The 15,306-nt window shown below is 37.0% G+C and overlaps 1 protein-coding gene across 1 annotated transcript in view; it reads left to right on the forward strand.

The window, feature by feature from the left end:
- Nucleotides 1-382: 382 nt before the first annotated feature.
- Nucleotides 383-15,306, forward strand: part of LOC127650774 (NACHT, LRR and PYD domains-containing protein 3-like) — a 29,382-nt gene continuing 14,458 nt past the window's right edge. Inside the window, exons 1-9 of the mRNA XM_052136408.1 lie at nt 383-530; nt 950-1,030; nt 1,746-1,853; nt 3,686-3,854; nt 4,624-4,645; nt 4,903-6,670; nt 10,394-10,567; nt 10,972-11,142; nt 11,337-11,507. Coding sequence (XP_051992368.1) covers nt 978-1,030; nt 1,746-1,853; nt 3,686-3,854; nt 4,624-4,645; nt 4,903-6,670; nt 10,394-10,567; nt 10,972-11,142; nt 11,337-11,507 — 2,636 coding nt within the window. The 5' untranslated portion in view covers nt 383-530; nt 950-977. The remainder of the gene's footprint in view (nt 531-949; nt 1,031-1,745; nt 1,854-3,685; nt 3,855-4,623; nt 4,646-4,902; nt 6,671-10,393; nt 10,568-10,971; nt 11,143-11,336; nt 11,508-15,306) is intronic.

The following is a 15,306-nucleotide window of genomic DNA, read 5'->3' on the forward strand; positions in this document are numbered from 1 at the left end:
CACACACACACACACACACACACACACACACACACACACACACACACACTTTTTAGGCTTTTATTTGTGCATGTAACATTGAAACTACATCAATAAGGTTTATAGTTGTTGCTTCATCATCAAGTTTTTGTGCTGCTTTATTTTGTACTAACCAGCAGATGAAACTGTTTTGACACTCTGGAAACTTTTGAATCTTTTCCTAGGACAATCAGAGAAAAGCTTCAGAGTTTCAAAATGCTTCATTTCCCCATTCCTAACCTGCTGTCCTAAAAGCAGAAGAGTGTAATTATTCTGATGTTAAAATACTTTCTACATGTTGTTTGCCTCTTTCAGACTCCTCTACAGATGTGAAACTATTAAAACAGGATCCATTTTGTGACGAGCAGAAAATTACACGACGAGAGAAACAGAGAAAAAGTTTGACAGTTTTTGTTCCACTGAATCGTCTGAAACAATCAATAAATTCATTGTGAAGTATTTTGTAGGTGATATTCTAGTCAGTAAAGAGGAACATCAACAGTTCTTGACAGGTGAGTACTGAACTGCTGCTAAACAAACCAAAACTCACAAGACAACAATAATAAACCTTTCAAACTATCAGCTACAGTAAGACATCTAACAGATATCTAAGTATTAATCACAGCAGAACAAACAGATACTGAGACTTTTGCTCTTTTATCTGAATTGTCAGTATGTGTTCAGTTTCTTTGGCACTGAAATGTTATTTCTTCTATTGACTTGAAACGTTGCTTTGTTTTCTTCTGTTGAGTCTTCTGATGTTTTCTCTTTATGCTGGTGTTTAACATGTCATAAAAGCTGACAGTCTGCAATTGAACCTCATTGATTCATTTCTAATGGAATATTCTAGAGGACAAATAAAAACAAATATGTGTCAGTATTGAACAAATAAACACGTCACAAATATAGATGATGTCCCGTTTGTTGACAGGTGTTCAGTGGACTGTTCAGATGATGTCATGGACTCCACAAAGGATCTCAGTGGACAGACAGACACAGGGAAGGTCAAGAGGTCAGAGGATTTCAATGCTTTAATAAAATACACTGATAGATATTTCTGATATGCTGCACAACACTACAGTATAAAAACACTGAGGAGAAATGAGAACAGACTGGATTATCTCAAGTATAAACATGTGAAACAGCTTTAGGGTAAAGTGAGATCTACAGTCAGATGACAGTGAGACCGGTTTGATTCAGTCACAGACATAACTGGAAAAACCTGTACAGATAAAATATAAACGACTTTCTAAACATCAAACTTAACCTTAAATAACGTCATCAATATCAAACATAAGATGAAGATAAACATCTCATAAACACTTTGATACTTACAGACAAACTTCTATAAATGATTGAAAAGATGATTGACAGATTTAAGACAGCTGTCATCAGCAGATATCAGCATCAACTGAGTAAAACCAGATGCACCACCTAGTGACACAGAAATAAACTACAGAGAACAGAACAAAAGTCTTTCCAGCTTTAGTGACATTCAGATCAGATCTGCTGTGTAATGTCATGTGCTCAAATATATCTTATCAAATAAGCAGAAGTGAAATTGCTGAATGTTTTAAACATGAGCAAACACTGGAAAAGAACATGTGACCCCCTTGAAGAAGAGAGAAATATTGGGAAGAGTAAAACTGAGAAACTGATGAGAGGAAAAGAGTGTTTGTGAGAGTTTGTAGTTTTTAAAACAGTGTTTAATTGCTGTTGTGTTTTAGTGTCATTCATGGAGAATCTCCTGAATCCAGCTGTGTGTCCATGAAGAGTGACCGGTCAATGGATCCTCCACTTAACTTCAGTTCAGGAGCCCCTTGTGCTGATGTGAGGTGAGGACTCTCATGTTGACTGACAGTATGAACGTGTACACCACAGTCTGAGGGACCATTAGAAAGAATCTAGTGTAAAAAATATAAATCAAAAAGGAAATATGCAATTATAATAAAAATAATGAGTCCTTCTACAGCTGATTGCTTTACTGTAACAGTTTCATTGGCATCTCTTCACAAGAGCTCATCTTTATACTGTACAGTAATATCATGTGAACATGACAGAGATGATCAGACATGACAAGAGATTGTTCCTCAGGTTTATCACAGGACATACAGTCTGCTGGAGATCACAATGTTACTAAAAAAGGACATGTTGACTATATGTTACAGTATGTTTCCACCTGTGCTACAGTAATCTGTGTCTGATGAAGAATATGTTGTAGGGATATGTGTTGACACTTTTTGACTTTTGTTTGACAGTATTTCAGTGACACTTAAAAACTGAAAAAATTGTCTCGTACTACATTGAATACGACACAATAAAGAGGCTGTTTATGTTTAAAGGAATTCTGGTGTCTGTAAAAAATATAAGATGCTTAAAAAACTTCCAATGATCTTGTAATCAGCTGCAATTGCATGGGGCCCCGGACGTCGAGAGGGCCCCCACACCGGTAGGAAAGCTCATCAAAAAGCGCTTGAAGTGACATGATGTTCTGGGTACACACGTGAACACGCCATTGTCAGCGCTCTCAGAGCGGATCACGTTAGAAGCTGCTGGGTTCAGGTCAGCAGGACTTTGGGTTTGTAATTTATGAAAAAATATTCTGAACTTCTTTCACTCACATGCTCAGATACACGTGAACGGATGAGTTAGGGGCCGCAAAAGATGAACACGGTAACTCAAGAGTATAAAGAAAAACCAAGAACAGGGCTTAGAACAAGACATGAATACATTCAACAACTGGCAACCGGTGAGCAAACAAACAGGGCTTTAAATACACAAAGGACTAATGACAAATTAAACACAGGTGAGGACAACAGGAGACAGCTGGCAGTGATGAGGGCAGGGAATTATGGGAAGTGTAGTCCATGGGAAACATTAATTGATGGTTATAATATTAATAAATACCAAATAAATTCCAAAATGTTACTGGTGAAGTAGATTCTTGCACACCCTGTTCACAAAAAACAACAACAACTGGAAAACATCATTCATTATAATTAACTAGATTTTTATTTCATTAAACATTTTGAATGTTGGCTACAACGGCTTATAGGATGAATTTAAAATTATGATTTAAAAATACATTTTACGTAATTGAAGCAACTATTTTCAAAATGGGGCCCCGGGTTGGTCGGTTGCTCGGGGCCTCAGAAATCGTAATCCCGCCCCTGCTTGTAATGTCCCGTTATGTCGTGTTTTGAAGCTCATTGTGTTCTGAATGATCAAATAAAACACACGTCCTCACTGCAGCTTCAGGATTTCTCAGTTCATTAAAAATGAAAATTGTGTCATAATTCACTCACCCTCATGCAGAAGACACAAAAGCAGATGTTTTAATGAATATGGTGAGTGGTCTTGTTAATACAATGGCAGTGGAGAGTGACTCACTTTAAAACTTAAAATAAAAGTATAAATGTGTAATTTTTCACTGTAAATCTTGACGTCTGTTGTGCATTCATGAGTGCTGTGAGAGATGTTTGTTCACAGCGGCTCGAGTGTTTATGTGAGAACTTATGTTGATGTTAGTGACATTGCAAGTTCTCATGTGACATATAATATATAAGACACATCATTAAATGTGTTTTATTGCACTGGATGTTGAAATTATGTTTTCAGATTAATAATAAAAACAAATGAACTAAACTCTGTTTAATTGCTGTTTTAGTGTCATTCATGGAGAATCTCCTGAACCCAGCTGTGTGTCCATGAAGAGTGACTGGTCAATGGATCAACCACTTAAATTCAGTTCAGGAGAGTCTTTGATAAACTACAGAAACAAACAGGATGCATCAGAGTCAACTGCTGAGAAAGTGCCATTGGACTCCATTTTTGAGGTGTGTGTGTGTGTGTGTGTGTATGTGTGAGCGTGTATTTATCACATTGTGGGGACCAAATGTCCCCATAAGGATAGTAAAACCCGAAATTTTTGACCTTGTGGGGACATTTTGTCGGTCCCCATGAGGGAAAACAGCTTATAAATCATACTAAATTATGTTTTTGAAAATGTAAAAATGCAGAAAGTTTTCTGTGAGGGTTAGGTTTAGGGGTAGGGTTAGGTTTAGGGGATAGAATATAAAGTTTGTACAGTATAAAAACCATTATGTCTATGGAAAGTCCCCATAAAACATGGAAACACAACATGTGTGTGTGTGTGAGTGTGTGTGTGTGTGTGTGTGTGTGTGTGTGTGTGTGTGTGTGTGTGTGTGTGTGTGTGTGTGTGTGTGTGTGTGTGTGTGTGCAAGAGTGTGAGAGAGAGAGCCACACCTTATAAACAGCCTTATAGGCTGTTTTTCTTTTTTGTGTTTTTTTTTGTTGTTGTTTTTTTGTTTTTTGTTTTTTTTCTCATACACTTTAGGAAGCTTTACAGCTTCACCCTCATCTTAATAACACACACACACACTGAGGAATTCAAGACAACTAAAGCACAAATAAAATGAGTGGTGATTCTTGTCCACTTTCAGTTCTTGTCTGTTACTGAATGAAGTTTGTTGTTTGAATGTTCACTGATTTCAGGAACTTGAGCACAAAATCATCTCTCTGATGAAGAAAGAGCTGAAGAGTATCAAGAGACTACTGATCTCAGATTCCCCAGCATGCTCCGAGAGAGAGGATGAGGATGATGAAGGTCAGAGCAGAGTCAGAGAGGGGTTTCTGAAGATCACACTGCACGTCCTGAAGAAGATGAAGCAGACAGACCTCGCTAACACACTTCAAACCAGTAAGAGCTCGCACTCACGTCACTATTACATCACGTCACCTTCAGAGGAAACACACAGTGTCTGGATTCACTCAATATTAGTGAAAGAAAATAAACTTAATGTCTAATGACCATTAAACATCAACATCAATTATAATTCCCATTTCTTTTCCTCTTTACATCAGAACTGGTGAAATCTGTGCATCAACAAAAACTCAAAACAAAACTAAAAGAGAAATTCCAGAGAATTACTGAAGGAATGTCAAATCAAAGCAGCTCAACACTTGTGAATGAGATCTACACAGAGCTGTACATCACAGAGGGAGGGAGTGCAGAGATCAATAATGAACATGAGGTGAGACAGATTGAGACAGCATCCAGGAGAGCAGAGACACAGGAAACACCAATCAAATGCAATGACATCTTTAAAGCCTTACCTGGACAAGACAAAGCCATCAGAACTGTGCTGACTAAAGGAGTTGCTGGAATTGGAAAAACTGTCTCTGTGCAGAAGTTCATTGTGGACTGGACTGAAGGAAAAGCAAATCAGGATGTTCACTTCATATTTCCACTTCCTTTCAGAGAGCTCAATCTGATGAAGCACAAACATATCAGTCTTATGGATCTTCTTCATCAGTTTTTCACAGATACAAAAGAACTGAGATCAACATTCCTTGATGACTACAAAGTCATTTTCATTTTTGATGGTCTGGATGAGTGTCGACTTCCTCTAGATTTCCAGAACAATGATATTTTGTGGGATGTGACAGAATCGGCCTCAGTGGATGTGCTGCTGACCAACCTCATCAAGGGGAATCTGCTTCCTTCTGCTCTGCTCTGGATCACCTCTCGACCAGCAGCAGCCAATCAGATTCCTCCTGAGTGTGTTGACCAGCTCACAGATGTACGAGGCTTCAATGACCCTCAGAAGGACGAGTATTTCAGGAAGAGAATAAAAGATGAGCGTCTGGCCAACAGAATCATCACACACATGAAATCATCAAGAAGCCTGTACATCATGTGTCACATACCAGTCTTCTGTTGGATTTCAGCCACTGTTCTACAGAGACTGTTGAGTGAAGCAGAGAGTGCAGAGATCCCCAAGACTCTCACTCAAATGTTCACACACTTCCTGATCTTTCAGAGCAAACTGAAGAGCCAGAAGTATGATGGGAAATGTGAGGTGGATCTTCAGCAGGCTAGAGAGAGGATTCTGTCTCTGGGAAAACTGGCTTTTCAACAGCTGGAAAAAGGGAACCTGATCTTCTATGAGGAGGACCTGAGAGAGTGTGGCATTGATGTCAGAGAAGCGTCAGTGTACTCGGGAGTTTGTACCCAAATCTTCAGAGAGGAGTTTGGACTGCACCTGGGGAAGGTGTTCAGCTTTGTGCATCTGAGCATTCAGGAGTTTCTCGCTGCTCTGTATGCTTTTCTTTCCTTTTATCAACAGAAATCAGGTCTCTTCAGTAAGTTTAGGTCATCTATGAGTGATCTCCTGAAGAGTGAAGTGGACAAGGCCTTACAGAGTGAGAACGGACACCTGGACCTTTTCATTCGATTCCTTCTGGGTCTCTCACTGAAGTCCAATCAGACAATCTTACAAGATCTACTGAGACAGACAGGAAGCAGCTCTGACAGCAAACAGGAAATAGTTGAGTACATTAAGATGAAGATCAGGGAGAATCCCTCTCCAGAGAAATCCATCAATCTGTTCCACTGTCTGAATGAACTCAATGATCATTCTCTAGTGCAGGAAGTACAAACATACGTGAACAGAAGAGATATCAATCGTCTCTCTGGAGTCAGTCTCTCTCCTGCTCAGTGGTCAGCTCTGGTGTTTGTGTTGCTGAACTCAGAAGAGGAGCTGGATCAGTTTAATCTGAGGAAATATGATCCATCACATGAATGTCTTCTGAGGCTGCTGCCGGTGATCAAAGCATCCAGAAAAGCTGAGTGAGTAATTTAGTGTTTTAATCTCACTTTATTGAAATTAAATAGCAGAGGTTAGATTTTAATGTACTTTTTAGATTAAAAACAACCCCTTATACTATTTTGATGTTTGTTTGGTTTCATGTGTTACTTTTATTAGTTTTACCTTCATTTTAAACAGACATTGTAGCCAAATAGATTCAAAATGTTTAATGTGAAGTAAAATAAATCTCATTTAAAATAACAAAAGCATGTTTTCTACAGTTTTCCACTAAATAAATACAAAACGATACTTTATTAACTTTATACTGATACTTTATCATTTTTATTTATGCTTCCACATACAATAATACACATCCGCCTCATAAATAAATCATAATTTACCTGCATATATGTAAAGGTATCAATGGAAAGGAGGAGGCGAGAACCGGCTTTTCAATATAAATAATAGTTTAATGATAATCTTAAAAGACAACATAAACACACACATGATGGACATGTCCGTAAACGATCTCTATCTCCCGCACTATCCTCTGCAGTCGACCTTTAAACCTCAGAGGCTTGATTAGCCTAATACGGGATGGGTGTGTATGATCACGACCCGGCCCCGCCCTCCGCCCTGCCACAATATATTTTTACTAAAACATTTCTTTAATGAACATGATGTGCAAAAACCCAGTTAAATATGATATAATACTGAATTATTATTGGGGGACTCACTCAAGTTTATTATTATAATATAATACTGATTAATTATTACTATTATTTTAAAGGTTTTATTGTTTTATACTTTAGTAATTTATTTGTCATATTGTAGCTTCCTTTATTCCTGCAAAGTTTATTTTACACAGTTTTTCTGTTTCTGTTTTGATAATCCTTTAATGGATTTTACTAAAAACTATATTAAATTATGTTATACTATAATATATAAAATTGCATTAAGATGTGAATAATATAGCGATCAATATTTATTTAGATTGGTAATGAATTATTAGTTTAGACGGCTTTATGTCAAGTGTTTATCTTTGTTGACTGATTTACTGAGGTGACATTATTGTTAAATTAGAAGATTGTATACAGAGGAAAAGAGAATTTGATGGTAAATATTGTGTTATCATCTGTAGGTAATGTTTTCATCTAAGTGTAATCAATAGATGTTTGACTTCATGCAGCACTGTGTGATCAGATCCGATCAGAGTTTGACTTGAAGCAGTGCATGTCGGTTAGAAATGTTGTGTGACTTAAGATGGCATCAGTGCCACGTCACAGTGATGTATGCCATTAAAGAACCGCGAGAGCAATTCAAGAACAGCCAGCTGGCACTGCCAATGCAGCTTCTCCAGAGTGGCTGCAAGAGCTCTGATGATGTCACAACTTATTCATGATTGGCCAGAATCACAGATGACAATGGTGACGTGTGTTTCATGGGATGCAACACATACTACTTTTACTATTACTACTTCAGCTATGTCAGTCTGAGAAAGAAATAAGAGTAGTATGATGATATGCAATTAACAAGGTGTTAATTATGAAATCTCCAGTTCCAATAAACTCTCACTAATTAATGTTTTTATAACAGCACATTATTTATCTCATATTATAATATGTTTATCATAGTAATATCATGTTTATTCCTAAAAACAATTCCAAATTATTAAAAATATGGACTCCTTTATTGGTATCAAAATAATTTGACCTTTTCAAATCAATATTTACATATCAAACCTGAGTTCTGATTACCACTTCATCTGTAATAAACAAAGCAATACTCGTGGGATCTTCTGTGATTAATGTGGGTTCAGCACATGTCATGAAGCAGAATGTGTCCGGCTTGACGGCTCCGTTTTCATCTCCTCCCGCTACTACAATTGGTAAATCTTGCAGATCGATAAGGCAAGCTGCAGTTGAAGTTGAACGCACTCAATAAATATTCATTAGGTGTATCTCAATGAGCTCTCTTGTTCACTAATCAAAGCATTGTTCAGGGAGTCAGCCATTTTTAGGGATGACCCAATTGCAAAATCATTCCAGTGCACTGAAACATTCTCTCCCTAAAAATTCTCTAAATGCACCATAAAAACCAGAGAGTATCATTGATCACTGTGTTCACTTACCAGAAATGTTGTCATGTCTTCTGAAATCTCTCATGTCATTATAGGATGAGCGCAAGTATAAATACATGATGTCAAAGCCTTATTTTCTCTTTAAAAGATTGATAGAGTAAATTGACTTCTCAGCTTAATGCCAAGTGTTTTACACGGTTTCTGAAAAACAGGGCCACATTGTGAAAGAAAAGAACCTACATTTGCTGCCATTTAAAACAGCTAAACAATTGACTTTTTTTTTGTAGCAAGTTGTTAAGTATGATGATGTCACAGTGACATCATTTTTTGTTTACATTGTTAAAACAGTAAATTATCTGATTAGTGTCTAGATTAGGCTTAAAGAGGCCCTATTATACTTATTGGGACATTACCTGTCCATTAGTGTGTAATATAGCTGTTTGTGCATGTAAAAGGTCTGCAAAGTTACAAAGCACAAATTCCACCCCAAAGGGAGTTACACTCCCCCACAGAAAACACTGCTCCTGAACTGCCTGAAAGACATGGTTTGCAGTCCAGCCATTACTTCTGTGACATAGCTACGTCACTATGTGGCACATTTGCCTAATTCACGCCTCAGGAGTGTGCTGCTCAGGCCTACCATCCATTTAAAAATTGTATCCCCTTGCATACTTCACTCTGTCACATGGACTTGGATGTATGTCACTGCTTACGTTGTGCGAGTGTCCAATAACTTTCAGAAGACATGCAATGGGTTTAACTGGAACAACCTAAACCCTTGATTTCTTGGAGCGTGTTGCAGGCTGATGACACTTTGTGGAATTATTTCGTGATTTTTGCACCTGAGAAAAATATTTGGCTTATGTATGAATCATATATGTTTAATTTTATTTCATTGGAATTAATTGTTTGACAGGATTAATCAGGATTTGCACAAATTTAAATGTTAACATAACAATGAACACAGCCTATAACGGTGTGATAAACAGTTTAAGTATTATGCTGTTAATATATAACTTTAATAAACTGCTTAATTGACCTAACTTCACTTCCATCATACATTAGAATTGTTTTGGGGAAGTTCAAATATGCTTTCGAGACAAAAATTCTTAGACATCAGGATATTTTGCAGGAATTTGGACCCAAGTGCTGGGATGCTAAACAAAAAAAAATACACACCAAAAACTCTCACAGTAAAATTAATAGAACCCATTTGAAACTAAGAAAATAAACAAAACCCCAACTGGAGAAACAGACTAGGAATGACTGACCAAACTCACAAAATGATCTAACAGACACAAGAAGGTAGAAGGCACAGTATGTAGAGGGAGAGCACATGAGGAACAAGTGATGACAATCAACACAACAAGGATCAGATGAGGAGGTGTGGCAAGGTGGAATGAGGAGGCAGAGTAAGTAGAGCACATGGCTGACACAAACAGAAACAAAGACATGTGCTCAAAACAAATGCACACGTGGACCAAAACAGACAGAACTCCAGAACAAAACAAGTTGGGCAGTCCAGACTGGGTCTTGACAGTAGAAGAGTTCAAAAAATGTGCAATCGACTATGATCAATCAAACACAGTGGCCATATATTTTTTCTTTGTTCCCAACAGCTGTTCTGAGAAGCCTTCACTAAAACTTATAGATTAACACACTGTTATCTTGTCATTTCTCTCAGTTTGATGGGCTGTAATCTGAAAGAGCAAAGTTGTTCAGCACTGGCCTCAGTTCTCAGCTCAAACTCCTCAAGTCTGAGAGAGCTGGATCTGAGTAATAATGACCTGCAGGATTCAGGAGTGAAGCTGCTCTCTGATGCACTGAAGAGTCCTCATTGTACACTGGACATACTGAGGTTTGTGTTTGCAGATTCATTAGTACATACGGAGAGGTGGTGGTGTAGTGGTCTAAGCACATAACTGGTAATCTAGTAATCAGAAGGACTCTGGTTCAAGCCCCACAGCCACCACCATTGTGTCCTTGAGCAAGGCACTTAACTCCAGGTTGCTCCGGGGGGATTGTCCCTGTAATAAGGGCTCTGTAAGTCACTTTGGATAAAAGCGTCTGCAAAATGCATAAATGTAAATGTACATTGGAATGCACAATATGAATATATTGTGGTTCATAGCTGTGACAATGAAACAATAAATGGCTCAGTGACTGTCACAACCCTTCATATCAAACTGTAGAGCATTCACTCTGTTATTACCATTTGTTATATAAAACTGCTTTTTATCATTCTTTCTTCATTTGTTTTAGATTTGAAGCTTGTAGATTCACTGATCAGTGCTGTGAAAGTTTGTCTTCATTTCTACAATCATCAAAATCCCTTAGAGAGCTGGACCTGAGTAATAATGACCTGCAGGATTCAGGAGTGAAGCTGCTCTCTGATGCACTGAAGAGTCCTCACTGTATACTGGAAATACTGAGGTTTGTGTTTGCAGATTTATTAGTACATTGGAATATACAATATGAATATATTGTGGTTCATAGCTGTGACAATGAAACAATAAATGGCTCAGTGACTGTCACAACCCTTCATATCAAACTGTAGAGCATTCACACTGTTATTACCATTTGTTATATAAAACTGCTCTTTATCATTGTTTCTTTATTTGTTTTAGTTTTGCAGCTTGTAGATTCACTGATCAGTGCTGTGAAAGTTTGTCTTCAGTTCTACAAGCATCAAAATCCATGAGAGAGCTGGACCTGAGTAACAATGACCTGCAGGATTCAGGAGTGAAGCTGCTCTCTGATGCACTGAGGAATCCTCACTGTACACTGGAAATACTGAGGTTTGTGTTTGCAGATTTATTAGTACATTGGAATATACAATATTAATATATTGTGGTACATAGCTGTGGTTACTGTATACCATTGGTTGACCGATATGGGGTTTTTAATGGCCGATATCGATATCCAGAGAGCAGGGTGGCCAATGGACCGATACAAGACCGATATATCTCACAATGGCATGTAACAACAAAACAAACCGTGACTAGTCGTGTACATGTCTCATATGCTTCACGTACAGGCAGGTGATTTTCATCGACAAATGGGGAAATTTTTAATTTAATATGTCAGAATATCATCGGATTTATCGGCCTTGGCGATGTAACGATCGCCAACTACTGTGTAGTTGTGGATGGTCTCCCTCTGCTGAGTCTGTTTCCTGTCAAGTGAATCAAGTTATTCTGATTGTGACATCACAGTTCAAAATGATCACAACATTAATTTATGTCCAGCTCTTTAGAAAACTCGGTAACACTTTAGAATAAGGTTCCTTCATTAATGAATAACTACACAGGAACAAATGTGTAACACAATATTAACAATCTAGTAACTACTATTAACTAACAAGAAGCTCTGATTAAGGAATTAGTAAGTAATAGCACACAGATGAAAGTGGTAGTTCACTATTAACTAATGAATAACTACTATTTTTTGAACGCTTCCCAGAGATCTACTGAAAAAGTTTCATAATTCATGCAAAACTAATCAATAACTAATGCAGGAAAAATGACTAGCGCCACATTAACATTTTAACTGCTACTATAAACGAATACACAACGTTGTTTACATTATCAATATGTAATAGCATTGCAGACTTATGATTTGGGAAAGCTGTCAATAATTAGCTTATGCTGTCTCCTATAACTTTTTATCAACTGAATAATTTTAAAGAAATGGATTTTTAAATGCAGTTGTCGGGACCTTACTTGTCCTGTGGCCAATTTTCTGGCATTCCTCTGGACTGGCATTGAATCACTAGAGTCATGGTGACTACTGGAACATATTGAGTCATCAGCCATCCAAATACCATATACAGTTATTTTATTATTTAACCTACCTCTCAAAAAATATGTTTTTATGTATGTCTCCTAGCTCATATATACATATATATGTGTGTGTGTATGTGTGTTTGTGAATATCTTGTGAATGAATAGAAGATTCTACACTTTAGGATTAGCTTTTCATTAGTAACTACTGTAATAATCATGGTAACTAACTAGTGATGACTCATGTGTTACTGCATACTTCTATGGGAATTACCATCTAAAACTTCACCAAAAACCTCAAAAGCTTAAAATGACTTCAGGGTTTGTTGCACATGATATTTATTCATCATGACTGGAAAAATTGCTGATTTTAACAAGACACATGGAACAAGCAACAGTTAAAGTGACTGTGTGTAGCCACTGGGCTAGAACAGGCATGGAATGGTATTTATCATACAAAGAAACACACATACACATGCATAAACAGATTATTTTTGTCTCTCACAAAAGTCTATAAGCAAGCCAACTTTGTATTAATTTGTCAAAATTGCAATCAACACTAACTTCAGAATTTTTCCAAACAAGTCTTACTGTAAATATGTGCCAGAAAATTACAATCTGTCATTATTTACTCACCCTCATGTTGTTCCAAACCTGTAATACTTTGTGTTCATCTTCAGACCACAAATGAAGATATTTTTAATGAAGTCTGACAGATTTCTGATCCCTCCATTGACAGCTTCACAACTACCACTTTCAAGGCCCAGAAAGGTAGTAAAGACTAGGGCTGCCCCATAATATTCAACTAATCGTTAGTCGACTAAAAGAGGACTAGTCGACTAAAAATGTTATTAGTTGGTTAGTTACCGAAAAAAAAATTACTTGTGGTGAAGTCACGCAGTCCGTGAAGGACAGATTGTTCATCGCGGGTGCTTGTGGTATTTACAATATGTCAGGCAGGAAATCCAAATCAGTGGTTTAACCTCGATTTATGAAGCCACACGAGTGCTTAATGTGTGTTGTAATTTACAACATAGTTTACCACTTTATTTACAAAATATGAATCTTGAACACGTGTTTACACAACGTCTGCTCTTGCTTCAATACAACATGTATGCGTTGTGGTGATCTCATGAACGCACGCTGGAGATTAATATTTTGTAAATGTAGTAGATTATGTTCATAAATTGAGGTTAAACCAGTAGAGACACATGGATTACTTTAATCATGTCTTTACCACCTTTCTTGAAAATGCTAGTTGTGTAAGCTGTCAATGGAGGAACAGAAAGCTTTTAGATTTCATTAAAAATATCTTAATTTGTGTTCTGGAGATGGAGATTTTGGAATGACAAGGGGACGAGTATTGACAGAATTGTATTTGTGGGTGAACTGACCCTTAATAAATGGTTGCACAGTAAACATAAATAATAGTTATGTACTAAAAACTCTGGCCACACTGGGCTGAAACTGTGCACCCTGCTTTAGCACTATGTCAAATAGTCTGTTATCTGATCTGTTTAAGTAGTGTTTTCTGTTTGTATTGTTGGCAAAGGAAAAGGCAGAAATGTCAAAACATCTCTAATACTTAATGTTATAGATGCAAGAAATGAATTAAGCACAAGTATAATTACAGTAAATGAATATGGGGAAGCAAAGGAAAACCCCAGCTTCTTTAAGATTAACTTTAAGAATAGTTCCCTGAAACAAATGAAACATTAAATAGCAACAACCTTGCTCCAGCCGAAGACTGCAAAAGGCATTCTGCAGGCACAGGTTCAAGCGTTAACGTCTCCGTTTCCTTCATTTGTTGGACAAATCTGTGGAATTTTGCTGCTTCTTAAATGATCCCTCAAACAGGAATGAAACCATAGACTCCGTCCAGACCAATTGCAACAGTCTCTCCATCCACATCATTGTCTATAATATAAAAGAGATAATGAAATGTACAATTGAATTACCCATCAATTAGAAGCATGCACTAAACCAGTGTTTTTGAGGCTGAAACACTGCACCACTGCCTGTGAGGTAAAGTACACACACAAAAATAGTAACCTGTGGGGAACACTTTACAGAGCTAACAAATAAATTCTGCAATAAAATAAAGATTCAAATAATAAAACATGAAACATACATGAACACAGAAGTAACAAACAGCTGAATTTAATAATTGCAGTGGTATAATTCTAAACAGAAGTCCAAATGGCCATCAGTGATTTAACAGGACACAGCTTTGGCATCACTGTTATTTTTGTTAGTGGATAATGTGAATAAAAACCTAACTATAATTTAAAAAATAAGTATTTGCATTTATGTTGGATGATGAAGAGGACATTTAAAATTGAAAAGTATTTTTTATATACATTTTTATTCTTTTTTATATCATCAAGTGTGTTTGGAACAATGCAATAAAAATTTGTAGCGCTTTATATCCATTTTACTTTAATTAGTAATCACTTGATTTTGCGTTTGATGGCCGTGTATAATCTGAGGCGGAGCCTTGCGTTAGGGAAGTCTTGTGTGGAATAACAAAATGTCGCAATCCCAACGGCAGGACATTTTGGACTCAAAATGTAAAAACTGAGATAACCATTAATTACAATGGCTAGCCCTGCAAATATATCGTGTGTGTTTTTTTTTTAAATACGGTATGAAAGTTTATAGTCTATGGATAAATGCCGATGTCACAAAACACAGCAATATCATAAACTAATGCACAGTGAGAAACAAATGACTGAATAAAAAGATGTTTGAAGAAATTGTGTTTCATTGTGGCTGGATTTCTGCAGGTGTCAAATGAAAAGTGATGCAATGAGAG

The sequence above is a fragment of the Xyrauchen texanus genome, chromosome 10, assembly GCF_025860055.1.
Source record: "Xyrauchen texanus isolate HMW12.3.18 chromosome 10, RBS_HiC_50CHRs, whole genome shotgun sequence".
Lineage (NCBI taxonomy): Eukaryota > Metazoa > Chordata > Actinopteri > Cypriniformes > Catostomidae > Xyrauchen > Xyrauchen texanus.